Below are 13,917 nucleotides of genomic sequence, written 5' to 3' on the forward strand. Positions count from 1 at the left end.
ACTATTATAATGGGGACTCTTCTCTCTTGTATTATGTTGTCTAGAAAATTGTCAATTTCACTTCATGAATGGTTGAAGAATTTGATATTTTTATGATTGACTTCTATTTTCACCAGATGTTGTAAAGTTCAGATTAAATTTTTGAAAATTATATATCAATAATCTATTAATACCATAACTGGAACATATTTAAGTTGAGTTTTATGTCATTCTCAGACGCCATATTTTTCTCTCCGACTGTAACTTCAGTTACAATGCACAAGTACTTGTAGCCTAATAATTCAGACTTTTGAGAAAATGTTAATTTATAAGCTGTGTCCTGTTTTAAAGGGGTTTAAATTTATATATATATATATAATATATATTTGTGGCTAATTGTCGTAAGTTATCACTTCTGTGGTTGTACACGACCTTGTTATATAGTACCTCTTGGTGCAGCGGCGGAAGGATATAGGTTTGTTGGGTATAAATACCGCCTGTGCGGCGAGTTGCCGTGATAATTTCAAGCCACATTCTGCCAGAGTTGAACCAAGTTAACGGGTGAGACAAGTTCCGTTTAAATAAGTAACTCGTACGAACCTGGCCGTTTATCTATATCTCACCATTTTAAATGAGTGATTTAAATTTGTATTTAATATATGTTAAGTGAAGTTAACTCAAATTGGCTTGACGTCACCAAACTGCTAATTTATCTCTACTCCCGCCTTTACTTTTCTCTGGTTTATTAGCAAGAAGTTAGCTTAACGTCAACTTTTGAGTCAAAACAAGTGAATTCATGTTGGACTGTACAACCAGCTAACTGGTTGAGAAGAGCAAAGGGACTCTCACCAGCAGGCTAAATGTAGCTAGTTAGCATAATCCACGGTACAATGCTGTCAGCGCTGTGGTGAGAGACGGTTGTGGCTGGTTTGAAGCTGAAGCAGCCCTTTTCTGTGATTTATCAAAATTGGACTTTTAGTAAATTTGCTATTCAAGGAAGGCGAAAAGCAGTATAGCTATCAAACTCCGTTTCTTGACTGAAATGGTAAAAATGATTATGTTGGCTACAGCATGTAATTTGTCAAATGATTACTACCGTATATCTTCTAGTGTGAAGATGCAGATTTTCGTGAAAACCCTCACTGGGAAGACCATCACCCTGGAGGTGGAGCCCAGTGATACCATTGAGAACGTGAAAGCAAAGATTCAGGATAAAGAAGGCATTCTTCCTGACCAGCAGAGACTCATCTTTGCTGGCAAACAGCTGGAAGATGGCCGCACCCTGTCGGACTACAACATCCAGAAGGAGTCCACCGTCCACCTGGTGCTCCGTCTCAGGGGAGGCATGCAGATTTTTGTGAAAACCCTCACTGGGAAGACCATCACCCTGGAGGTGGAGCCCAGTGATACCATTGAGAACGTGAAGGCAAAGATTCAGGATAAAGAAGGCATTCTTCCTGACCAGCAGAGACTGATCTTTGCTGGCAAACAGCTGGAAGATGGCCGCACCCTGTCGGACTACAACATCCAGAAGGAGTCCACCCTCCACCTGGTGCTCCGTCTCAGGGGAGGACGTTGAAGAGATGTGATCCTTGTCCACAGTTTTCCTTTAACATATAAATAAAGTTGAAACATTCCTGACTTGAATGAGTTGTTTAATTTGGAAAACTAGGTTCATTAACCAAATATTCACAGTGGAGTAAAAACCGTATTATGTTTTGGAGCAGGTCAGTTAGCATTTTAAAAATCCAAATGTGCCTCATGCAGACTTGCTTAGCTGGATTTTTTTCAAAGTCTAATTGAACATTAGTCTTAACAGTTTGTTTTTTTTAACCCATTCTTAAGTTTTGTGTTATAATCAAAATTAAAACTAACACCCGCTTCCATTTAAGGGTTTGAACGACTACATATTTTTTGAAGGTAGACTACATAACTAGTCGCGATGACGTCATAGGCGCAAAAACCCTTCACACCTACTTGGAGGCTTTATCAGCTATTTTCACGGCTAATATTGACCCCCCGCTCCTCTCACCTTCTCCCGCTTTTACTAAGTATTATGCAGAATTAAAAGAGCAATAAACGGATCATTGTGAGCAGCGGAGAAAAATTCGTTGCACAAAGTCGGGTCTGACTTTTTTTGTTTTTCCCAAACACCGGCTGATACTGATAGTTACTCGTATAGGAATCAAATTACCACACTGACCACCATGGTGCTTTTGGAATATCACAAACCAAACTTATTATGAACGGATCCCGTTTGGTTACAGTCAGGGGTGAACGTAGTTTTAAATTCTTGGGGGTAATATGACAAAAAAAAAAAAAAAAAATTGAGAATCTTATCAGAACTAATTAAATTTTTATTATATATATATTGATTTTTTTTTTTTTTTTTTTGCAAAGTGATAAAAGCTGGTAGCTCTTGAATTGGTACAAAATAAAACTATTTCCTCCTTCAGCCCACTGGCTGCAATGTTGACACCTTGAGATGCCATGAGACCTAAATTCTGAACATCATGGCATGGAGTCATCCCAGTTTTCCATGTCTGGCATATAACCATGCATTTATCTTTTAAACTGGTTCTATTGATCCTGTGTCCAGACAGAGGGATAATCAGTAGCCCAGCATCATGACCTGTTTGTTCTGAAGATCCTGCAGCTTCCACTTCTCTTCCTAACATGGCGCCTCCTCACCCTGACTCTCATACTGACAGGAGGAACCACAGAGCTCTGTTAAGTTAAAGCTCATCTTCTGAAGTTGGGATATTTTTCCTCCAACAGGTTCCAGAGGAATCACCTCAAACCAGATGTTGGACTGGATTTTATTTCAATGTCATTTGTGAATGTTAGAGCCTCATTTTCAACAGTGGAGCTATAAAGGTTGAAAAAGGTTATTATTTTGGAGAAAATCTCATCAACATTAATATTTCCACTAAATAAGAGGCAAAAAAAATTGTTTGGTAAAGGACAAGTCTCTTAGACGCTGAGCCCGACAGCACCAAACTATTTTTTATATTAGACAGTTAATTTAATTTCACATAATTATCGCTGTAGAAGCCACTTGTTTGTTAAATACTTAATGAAAAATATATACCGTGTTTGATGTTTGTTAGTCACAAAGAACGAGGTAATTAGTCCAAGTTTGTCGTTTATTGAATGTTCAGAAACTACAGCGGCTGTGATGAGTCACAGCAAAGGTTTTTACCTTAGAGGTGATCAACTCTAAACCACTCGCACCTTTTTACTCCCCATCTCTCTCTGACATTTAAGCACACCCGTTGCCATGGCAACCTCCTGCGCTCCACAAGCCGACCAGGGATTACTTAACATTCAGTCCATTACAATATTAGGTTTGCAGGCTTGATATTTATTTTGCAATCATTAATAAGCCTCCCTGAACACAGAGGTGGTTGATCAGTTCATTTTAAACTCCTGCTCTGCTGTTATTTTGGTAATAATGGAACCAAAACGCACAGAATTGCGCAACACCTTGTTGAAACAATAATCACTGAGATTATTATTGTTGTTGGGTCATTAATTTGAACACGTTTTGTTGATTTTTTTGTTCTTTAATAAGGTTTTAAGCGGAGGACGTGCTGCTCTCAGCGTCCTGCTGATTCAGTTTGTGACCTAATGCCGAGATCGACTCAAAACCTTCCCCGATCGACATATCGCACCGCTGCTCTAGCAAAGCACGAACAGTTCAGGAACAATATGAAATGGGAAAAAAGTTATTTATTAACCGATTAAGTCGTGTTTTAGATTGTTTTTGAAAAACTAATCAGTCACGGCTGATTAGTGGGTGAACTCACGGCTGCACAGTGAATCCATTGATGTTTTACAGCAGCCAGCCGCTCCTCTCTTGCAGGTACTGCGTACCCCCGCTAAATCTTTTAGGGGTACGCAGTACCCTGCCGCACCCCCTTACTTTCACCCCTGGTTACAGTTGAATTCAACGAAGCCTCCTGCTGCTCCTCCACCCGATGCGCAGCAGGAAGCTCTGCTGACTCAGCAGCAGCTCTCTGAACCGACATGCAGACGGCGGCAGAGATCACCTCTATCAGACCCTCCGGATGAAATGTGGACTTAGTTTCCAGATGTAGTAAAACCCTATCTTTATAAGAGCGTAAAGCTGCCAGGTTAAAAGCTTCAGTGCGCAGGGTGACGCTGATGAGTTGGGGGATTAAAAAAAACATGACATCATGACGCTCCGGTAGTCTTTTTTTTTTTTTAAAGTATTTTTTCGGCACTAGTTTATTTGACAGCAATCTGACTGTAAGGGGGCAGAGAGAGCGGAGCGGGTGGAGAGAGGCATGATGGGGCCAGCGAATGGAGGACGGGAGTCGGACTCCTGACCACCGCGGGCTAAGGTCTCTGTATGCGGGGCGCCGCGCTAACCACCGCGCCGCGCAACGCCCCTATTGCGGGAGCCTATGCTGTAATTTACAGCTTCTCTTTGTTAAAATTATTTACATTTTAATACAATTTTAACTTTCTGACGAAATCACCTAGTCCACCTTCTTTCATTTCCTTGGAAAAATCTGTTTTGTCATGTGTGTCATGTGATTGCGACTAGTCAGTCGACTGGCCCAGAAAAAAGTCATTGCAGAGAAAAGAATCGACTAGTCGACTAATTGGTGCAACCCCTAGTGAACTTTAAACCAGGTTTTAAGTTTGTTGCTGTGTTTCAATAATGACCTTTATGTTGATCTCAGTATGTCTGACGGAGAGGCTCGACTGACACAGGAGCGAGTCTGATCCCTCTGTGTGGACCTCACCTGGAATTTATCCATGTTTTCTAAAACAATCATATGGTCAAAGACAGCATTGTTAAAAGTCCAAATTGAAATGCTTCAAATACTTCAGTCCATTTTAGATGATTGAACAAAACCTGGGTGTAAGTTTTGACTTTAGTCCAGAACCAAAAGGTTTTGAATGTTTACCTAACAGCTGGGTCAACTGTTTTGGTTATACTTCTAGATATTTGAGGTCATGATTGAAATCAAAACTAAAGCTGGCATCTCTCTGAAAAGCATCCAGTGTTTATAAAAAGGGAGCTCATTCAATCTGCTTAACTTTGTCCTGGATATGACATTCTGACAAGAGCTTCATTGAAAAATCTATTCAGATAAAATTAACTCTTTTGTACTAAAAAAAACCCAACCCAAAATTATGCAGACTTAGAATTATTGCAGAGGAAACAAATTTAGATTTTCACTGGAAAGGAATGTTGTGACGCCCCCTAGAGGGAAGAAGCTGAAAAACAGTGAATATGACTGATCTGTGCAGCGTTCCTGGTGACAGTGGATTGAGCTTTAAACTAAACTAATGATTTTTGCTGGGCTGGTTAATTCTGGGTAGTTTTGCTTTCATTGTAATGAAACTGCAGCAGGAGGGGATATAAAATAGATGATGTGTAAAACATTTCTTAGATGGAAAACATTGGCTTCTCAGCAGGTGAAGGCGATGGTGAGCCTTTTTGGTAATGTGGTTCACATGCTGGGAAAAAATTCCACACAGAGGTTTAAAGGGGCAGTATTATGTTTTCCAGCTCCAGTATCACTTTATAGCATTAAGTAATTGTTGCCTTCACTTATAAAAATGCTATATTTGAAATGTGAATATGTGAAATATATACATGACATTAAGTTTGTAACTTAGCGCCTTGAAACTGGGCCTCTGTCTCTCTAAGAAGTCCTCTTTCCAACACTGCCTTCAGGAAATCATCACCTCGCTGTTCACCCTTTAACATTCATAGTGTTTTTCTGAGAAGTACAAACACATCACCTGAGCTCATTATATAATGAGCTCAGGTGATGTGGAGTTCCACCAGGTGTTTGCTAATTGCTGCTGGCTAGTCTGAAGGAGCCAAGCAGGGGAGGGCTGCTCCGTGAAGCAGATGCTTGGAAACTGAAAACAGGCATGTTTGTCAGGAAATAACATGATGTAAAGCTCAAAAAGCTGATTTTACATAATACTGCCCCTTTAAAATATCATGGTCCTCAATTGTGTCAGTAGTTTGTGAAATAAATTTTAATCACGCCTAATGCATAGTCATGTGGTTCAAGAATTACACTAAATTAGCTGTTCCTGTTCTACAGTTATTATATTTGATCCCATTTAAAATGTTAAAAGTTCAGCTTTGATCCCTGATGGTTTCTCATAATGGCATAATCATGTTTCAAGATGTCACCAGATTCATTTGAAACTAAATGTGAGATGCAAGAGATGAAGTTATTAAACAGATCCTAGTGAATGACAATGTGACTTTAGACAGTACTATGTAATTATAAATTCAAGGTAAAATTTGGCAAAGAACCTCCCTGATCAAATTTGCATTTAAACAAATAGAATTTAATAGCATTTTATTGCAATTGTTGGGATGTGCTTTGCACTTTACATTAACTCAGCATAATTCACATTTTGCTTACTCCTCAAAAACAATCAGCGTTCTTGGGGTGGGAGAGTTCATGCACTTATGTTTTCAGTTCACCTCAGGATCAACGGGTTCATTCACTTGGACAGAAAAGTGTTAAAGATGTATTTTGTTTTCACGTTCGGCTGAGTTATACATGACGTGTTTAAATTCACACACAAAGGAAGATCACAAGGTGCAGTTTGCTTTGTTTGTTCATAGAATGGTTTCTGTGCAGGAGTCTCTGAAGTGAGCGTGCTGTTTCCGGCGACAACCCCTGGGCGTTACGGGCAGTGACAGGCTGGGGGCGGCATACGGGCTGCACCGCTGCTGTTTGGAGAAGAAGCCTGAATCGTCGCGGTCGCAGTCTGAATCCACACGGATGCTGACCTGGGGCACGGGTTGGTGCGGCGGGCGCTGAGGCTGATTGTCCCCGGAGGTGAGGCTCGTCAGGGAGGGGGTGGGTGAAGGAGGGCAGGAGATCTTCAGGTGCAGAGTGATGCTGGGGAGCAGCGGGGACACTTTTACTCTTCATCATTCACTTTCTATTCTCAAAGGTCAACAGTCTGGCAGGAAATCCTTTTTTTATTTTTATAAAAATGTTTTTTTCTGAACATGTTGGAAACTGAAGCCACTGAATATGAATATGTTTAAACTATATTCATAAAACACAAGAACTTCAAATATTAAGTAAACAACGGGTTTGTAGCCTTCACAATCCAAAGAGCAAGTTTTCCTCTCAGTCCAGCAATAACCAAATTAGAGCCACAAAACAATTTAAATTTTTTGATGAATAACTATTAAATGATTTTTTTCATTCTTTTAAAGGAACCACCATTTCATTTCTGCTAAGTCCACTCATAATTATCCATCATGCAGAGCTGAGATTGGTTTTCTACAGAAGATGATAAAAAAGAATTCTAACTTTTGTTTCAAAATTGAGATTTAAATCTGAATCCCTTCTCTTTTTCACTGGCCCTAATCCTTTCCCTCTTCCCCTTCCTGTTCCATACATACCATGGATTTAAGAGATTTTTTTTACATGGCCGAATAAAGTCAGAGTTGTAAGAAAAAGTCAGTTTTTCCTGTGGCCTTAATCCTCTTGTAGTTTTCCTTAATGCTGCAAAGAACTAAGGATGTCACCAGTTTAAGAACTATTAATATTCAGGCAAACAGATGAAGTTTCAGTCATGATTAAGTCCCCATGGGAATGCTAATACAGTACACTTGTTCAAAGTAAATTAAAATTTTTATAAATGCTGGGATGTACTATAGAGGAAGTGGGATTAGAATAATTGGTCTAAAGCAGAAGTTTTTAAAGATTAGCTGCATTTCCACTGTCCAATTGTGGAATTTGACATTTCGAAAATACATTTCCTTAATAGACACATGGCAGTTTTTGAAAACTGCAACGGAAACTCTTATCAAATCCTATAAGTCTCACTGGCGCAAACCATGAAGAAAAAGATGACCAGAAGTAGTTGGAGGATGTTTTTTAACGACTTATCTTGTGAACAAACTTGTTCACGTGAGATTTTAATTGTGTTTCCTATATAATGGAAACGCTGCAATTATGAAATGTTGTTTTTTGACATTAGCGGAATACTGACAAAGATTTGTGCACATTTATGATGGAAAAGCAGCTTGTGAGTCATATGAAATGTATAAAACCATTAGCTAAGTTAGTCAAGCTGAAGGTTCAAACCATCTGTAGACACTTGATTTACTTCCACCAGGTGTTAGTGACTTAGTGCTTTATGTCTCTTAGTCATTACAAAATTTTGCCCGTTTTAAAAACTGCAGTTGGCGCACTGATGCTTGATTACAGTGACTGATCATGGCGGCGTCCCACGGCTACCCAAAGGATATATGGGGCCCGGGGCAGAATGTGATAACGGTCCCTCTTCTATCTGATCCAAACTCATCACAGCATCATGTGTCTTTTATTGTGAAAAATGAAAGCTATCAAAATTCTCTCAACAATTAAAATCCTTACTCTGAAAAGGATTTTAATTCAACATCCATATATGAACACATGGTATAAGTGGTACAGCAGCTGTGTGTGTGTGTCTATGTTTCAGCCATGTGTGTGTGTGTGTCTGTGTGTGTGTGTGTCTTGTGTGGTGTTGGGGAGGTGTTGCCCTAGCTAGGAGGATCCATCAGCTCTCTGAATTAGATGGGCGGTTTCAGCACACAGTACCTGCGGTCTAGTTCATTTTGATCCGACGTGACTGTTGAGTAAGGGTTCATCTCCTGTAATGAACCACATGTACGTAACACCAGCAGAGAGAACGCGCACGAAACGACACAGAGCAAGCGTACACAGGCATGTACATGAAAACACAACACAAAGACATGAAGGCAGAGTTAGAAAAAACGATTCCCAACAGGTAACAAATATTTTAGATCTATTGGCGTGACGATGATTTTTTATCTATATCCAAAACACAACAAAATCTAGTGTGAGCAATATTTTCTCATTGACATCAGTGTTACACTTTGTTTACACTGATGAAGTATAACAGTTACATCCGTTACATCAAAGCTCTGTTAACACTCTATGACAGTCCAACCTGTCACACTAAGAAACGGCATCAATGATACAAACACTTAACACTTAAATTATAATGGGTAAGGTAACAGATTCTGTTAAGGAAGAGAAGTGGTTGGTTTACTCACTCAGAGGTTTGGTTTTTAATGCAGGGGTTAACCTGGGTGGGGTCTGACTCTGTGTGGGGGCCTACAGCCTCCATGTGAATCTTCACTGAGGATGGACTGGTGGACTGAGGGAAACCGGAAGCAGTTGGCATGCAGGAAGAACTCAAGTCTTTAAGGAGCATTAGACAGTTTTTCAACCTTGGATCTATACTCCTTTATGCACAGGTCTAAAATCCTTTGTACGTCAACAGAACAAAGATGTACAGCAAAAAGTGCAGACACCCTCTGTGAGGGTGATGTTAAAATAAGGTTCTATTTAAATCAAACTATGAGTAGAAAAACACACCACATATTGTACGATGCCATTATTTATTAAACATACAAGCAAAAAGGATTGGTTTGTGAAAATTAAAGTGTAGCCTCAAAACAGCCAATATCAAACAGAATACCCTGAAAATTAGAACCACTTGGCCAGACCTCGGTTGAATTAGATCAGTCACTTTAAAGGAGATGAGTATCTATGCACTCACTTATGTCATGTAATATATTTCTATTTAATTGTTTTAATTTTGTAAAAATTTGCCGGAAAAGCCAGATTTTGTTCATGATGATTGATTTGTAAATGCAGTAAAAAAAGAGGAAATCATTCATGAGGGTAAATACTTTTCCAAAGTCGTGTAGATATGTTTTCTCCTAGTTGCAACAGGTTGATCTGTTGTTGATGCTCGACTCAGAGATAATTTGGCAATAATTGAATATTTTTTTCTCAAATTTCTCCCCAAAAAAGAAATATAGAGCCCAGGTTAAAAGAAAAATCTGTCAGTGACTTCCTTCTTAAAGAAAAGCAAGATGTACTCCACATTGGTGTTGCTGTCAATGAATGTTAGTGTTGTGTCAGACCCTTGATGTCTGTCAACAATGTTGCATCAAATCCCCGATAAATTTTGGTTTTACCTGTCAAAAGTTATTTTCTTGTGTTAATAACATATTTAATGTATGTAAGAAGGTAAAACTATTTAAGCATAAGACATATTTAGCTATTTTCTATCTTCACTGGTAACTGGAGGCTTTTTGAACGTAAACACAAGACAAACTTTAGTCCCAGTGACGCTATGAAAGTCCAAAGCTATGGTTTTTTTATGTGATTTTAGATTTTTGAATAATCCCTTCAAACTCATTCTTGAACAAATATCTGGGAGCTACATTAGCAGTAACAAGATGCAGAGTACCATCAGCCTCTTCTAAGTCAAAGCAAAGATAAAATGGGCCTGATGAAGCAAACGGACTGTTTCTACGGTGCAGGAAAGTGTGAAAGGAGATAAATCCTCTAAGATTAGGATGGACAGACAAGAAGACTGTAGTAAGTGTTATACAGTGCCTTTTCAGCAACACTGTGGGAAAGAGAGGAGAAACAGACGGTATTAGTCAGAAAAAACTAAGCCAGAAGCAACACACCCGCAGCAGATGGATTGACGCATGTGAATTCAATTTCAAGAAAAACACACTCACAGTTTTGCTCATTAGAGTAAGAGTGGGTTTATCAGAGAAGATGCTGCCATAACGGCTCCGTTTTCTCACCTCCTCGTCGCTCTCCGGCTCTACGCTCTTTTTCTCTTTCTTTTTCTTCTTGTCATCCTCTTTCTTCTTCTTGTCTTTGTCCGGCAGGATGTCGTCCAGCCAGGCCAGGTCATGTTGTGAAAACATCAGGTCCAGTAGCTTTCGTACAACCATCAGACCCAGGATCTACTCACGGTGCAAGACAAATGAATAAAATAACAGAGGACAGTAGATTAAGTCTGCTGTCATACTGCTGTTACCAGCTGTGCTGGTAAAAATGTGTTTTACTTTGATTTGTAAGGTCAGAAAAGACTTGAGCTTGTGCCGACTAGGAGGTTTGACACAACACATTCACTTAGTCCAGTGGTGCATTTGCGCATTAAAAAGCAAAATAGTTGTAACCCTTGATGTGGTATGGTGGACCCAGGCGCGGACCTATAGGGGGGGCTGGGTGGGCGGCTGCCCCCCCGAGCCAGGCCAGATGGGGGCCCGGGTCTGGAGGTGCCAGGGAAAGAGGAATGGTTTCAAGTCGCTTAAATGTCTGATTATAGACTGAGAAAATGCGCCCTCACCTGTTGAGAACGGTGTATTTAATGTTAAACTTACCTTCCCCAATGGAATATATACTAGTCAGCCCCAATGGCTGTTTCAGTAACGGTTTAGCCGAAATGCTTCCTGGGTAAAAATCAAGACATACGACCCCCCTTCTACACATATAATGATGTGTATAAGAAATTAGCATCTGACTCCCCTGTTATTGACAAGTTGTTTCCATATTGGAATGTATACTACCAGATATTGTCAGCCATGGAACTCGACCGACTGAAGTTAACTTGAAAAACACAGCTGTCAAGCAGACAAAAACTGCAGACATGAAACCCACCATGACTGGGAAGATTATGGCCAGGAAGGTGGACTTGAGGATCCAGAGGACGGCCAGACAGAGAATCTGGACAAGTGTGAAGAGATGGACGCGTCTCAGGGGGACGTGGCGTAGGAAGGAAAAGTCCGGCTGGTGTTTGGGCGGCATCAAATACAACTTGATGCGTTCCCAGAACTGGAACACAAAGACGGATGACAAGTTGCTACATGATCGGATGTTTGTACAGACTAAATTTCATTGATTTTAATTGACTCACATTTTTAGAATGAATGTTTATATTGTATTTTTGTTGTTGTTTTTTTTTTTATTACTTACGACATTAAATTAAATTTTAACATAAAGTTAAAAAAAAAAAAACTTTGCCTTTTCACGTACCTGAATACCACTCAGTGATGCCACTCCCATGTAAAGGAAGACTCCGTACAGGACTGGCATTGGGATATACTGTGCAGAACAGCAATGCGATAGAGTCAAAGAAAAAGAAGTGATGTAATTGAAGTAACTCTTTTCATAATCTTTCCACTGACCTGAAGGATGGGAGCGAGGAAGACTGAGAGTCCAGTCAGCACAAACACCAGAATGCCTGTCAGCCGCTGCTCCCTATAAATAACCAGACATTCTTGTAATGCCATCAGACACAAGTAGAATCAGCTTTCCTTCAGTTTTTGAAACATTGTATTTGCAGAGTTTTGGAAAGAAACGTACAAATTACAAATACAATCTCAGAAAGAGGCCTTTTTCACCATGAAAACTCAGGGATTCTGTGTTTTTCTCAGTGGCAGCATCAGGACGGTTTTACCTGACTCCCAGGAACTGCGGCTGCTCTCCGGGGGCGCTGCATTCGCTCTCCATCTTCAGAGAGTCGATGTGGGCGATGGAGATGACGGTGGCAGCAACATACCAGGGTAAGCCCATGAAGGAACACACAGCCATCAGCACACCCACCCAGAACAGGTCCAAGTGGTACCCACAGCCTTTCTGCAGCCGCATGCAAACACAGGGAGTTAGAAAAAATACATACTCTGCATTTTAATGGGGCTCAACATATCTGGCTCTTGCTGCTCCATTAAATAAATTGTCACTGTTCTCACTTTAATTTTATTTTGACAATGACAGCAAAAATAATTAATACAAAAACTTTTTATATCAACATTTCAGAAATGTGAGGCTACAGCCGCAGAATACAGTCTGTGAACATCAGGAAAATCATGTAAAATCATACAGTTGCTCTGGGTAACTTTTGCAAAAGTATGATTTTTACATAAACATTTTACATAAACATCCAGCTCCTCTGTCTCCTGCCTGTGGTACAGTGCTCAGTCAGAAACAACCAATCAGAGCCAGGGGGAGGGTCTTAGCACTGTCAATCATACTCTTGTACGAACTGCTCACAGCCTCCACCTTGCTGCTACAGCTCATCCTCCGATAGAACAGCTGCAGCATGTTTATGAGCGTGATTGATAGCGCTAAGACCCTCCTCCTGCCTCCGATTGGCTGTTTCTGACCAGCAGCAACACATTTCCACAGATGGCAGTAGAACCACAGAGGAGCTCAATATTTCCACAGATTATCTGTCTCATATTGTAGTGTTGGGTAAAAGAGTTGTTACTTTTTTTTAAAAAAAAGTAACAACTCTTTTATCATGTGACTGTGTCATGCAAAAAAAAGTGTTTCCATTGCAGTTTTGTGAAATAAACTAATTTTGATTAAAAAAAAAAACACCTCAGCAGCAAAACTTTCATTGAAAAATGTGAGTTTTTTTCAAAATGAGTGTGTTTCAATTGAGAAAAATCTATTTTTGAAATGTCAAATTGCACAATTATATGGTTAATGGAAATGCAGTAATTGTTTCCAATTATTCCATGCATGTGATCATAATGAATAGCATCTGCTACAGAAGTGTAAGCATGAAAAAATGAAGGTTTTAGGGGGAGGAACAAGCCCAGTTACATCTTTGCATTGTGATACACTTTCACTCTGAGGAGTGTGTGTATGTTGGGACCAAGAACGCTGAATCCAGAGTTAATTACCTCACAATCTTGTTACCAGACAACATGAAACTGAGAAATGCTTCACCATGTTTCACATCTCTGGAATATCAAACTTTTAATGTTAGAAAATTCCACAAAATGGCACGTTTTGCTAAAACTGTCCATTCCTTTCATTTGCACGGCCACCAGGAGTCATGCCAGAGCAAAGTAATGCAAAAATAATGATCCAAGTCTAATCCATTAAAAAAGCATCACATGCTGTTTTCCCCATCTTTCCACAAACATTCAGCTGCAGAACCAGTTGGATCAGATTGGAGCTCAGGCTTATGTTTGACACCAGGAAACTCCATGGAGAGAGAAGCTAAGCTCCTTTCAGTATTTAGGATTTGTTTTTTCACATTTACAGTCTCACTGACACTTCCTGCAGTTCAAACAGT

At 39.9% G+C, this 13,917-nt stretch overlaps 2 protein-coding genes across 8 annotated transcripts in view; one reads left to right on the forward strand and one right to left on the reverse strand.

Moving 5' to 3' along the window:
* The first annotated feature begins 1,187 nt into the window (after positions 1–1,187).
* On the forward strand, positions 1,188–1,626 carry LOC103473189 (ubiquitin). The gene has a single exon (XM_081613800.1). It carries the CDS (start codon positions 1,325–1,327, stop codon positions 1,556–1,558), a length of 234 nt encoding a protein of 77 aa, XP_081469926.1. The 5' UTR covers positions 1,188–1,324; the 3' UTR covers positions 1,559–1,626.
* Positions 1,627–6,324: 4,698 nt separating this feature from the next.
* Positions 6,325–13,917, reverse strand: part of slc4a5b (solute carrier family 4 member 5b) — a 42,656-nt gene continuing 35,063 nt past the window's right edge. For 5 of the 7 annotated variants that reach the window (XM_008423207.2, XM_081613431.1, XM_081613432.1 and 2 more), the window contains 7 exons: positions 12,289–12,467; positions 12,017–12,089; positions 11,865–11,933; positions 11,490–11,663; positions 10,628–10,792; positions 8,592–8,644; positions 6,325–6,893 (listed from right to left, as the gene is read on the reverse strand). In XM_008423207.2, coding sequence (XP_008421429.2) covers positions 6,608–6,893; positions 8,592–8,644; positions 10,628–10,792; positions 11,490–11,663; positions 11,865–11,933; positions 12,017–12,089; positions 12,289–12,467 — 999 coding nt within the window. In that variant the 3' untranslated portion in view covers positions 6,325–6,607. Of the gene's footprint in view, positions 6,894–8,591; positions 8,645–9,070; positions 9,175–10,427; positions 10,441–10,627; positions 10,793–11,489; positions 11,664–11,864; positions 11,934–12,016; positions 12,090–12,288; positions 12,468–13,917 lie in introns of all 7 variants that reach the window. The other 2 variants (XM_081613433.1, XR_014090145.1) reach the window with 2 other exon arrangements.

The sequence above is a fragment of the Poecilia reticulata genome, chromosome 12, assembly GCF_904066995.2.
Source record: "Poecilia reticulata chromosome 12, P_reticulata-male-v2, whole genome shotgun sequence".
Classification (NCBI taxonomy): domain Eukaryota; kingdom Metazoa; phylum Chordata; class Actinopteri; order Cyprinodontiformes; family Poeciliidae; genus Poecilia; species Poecilia reticulata.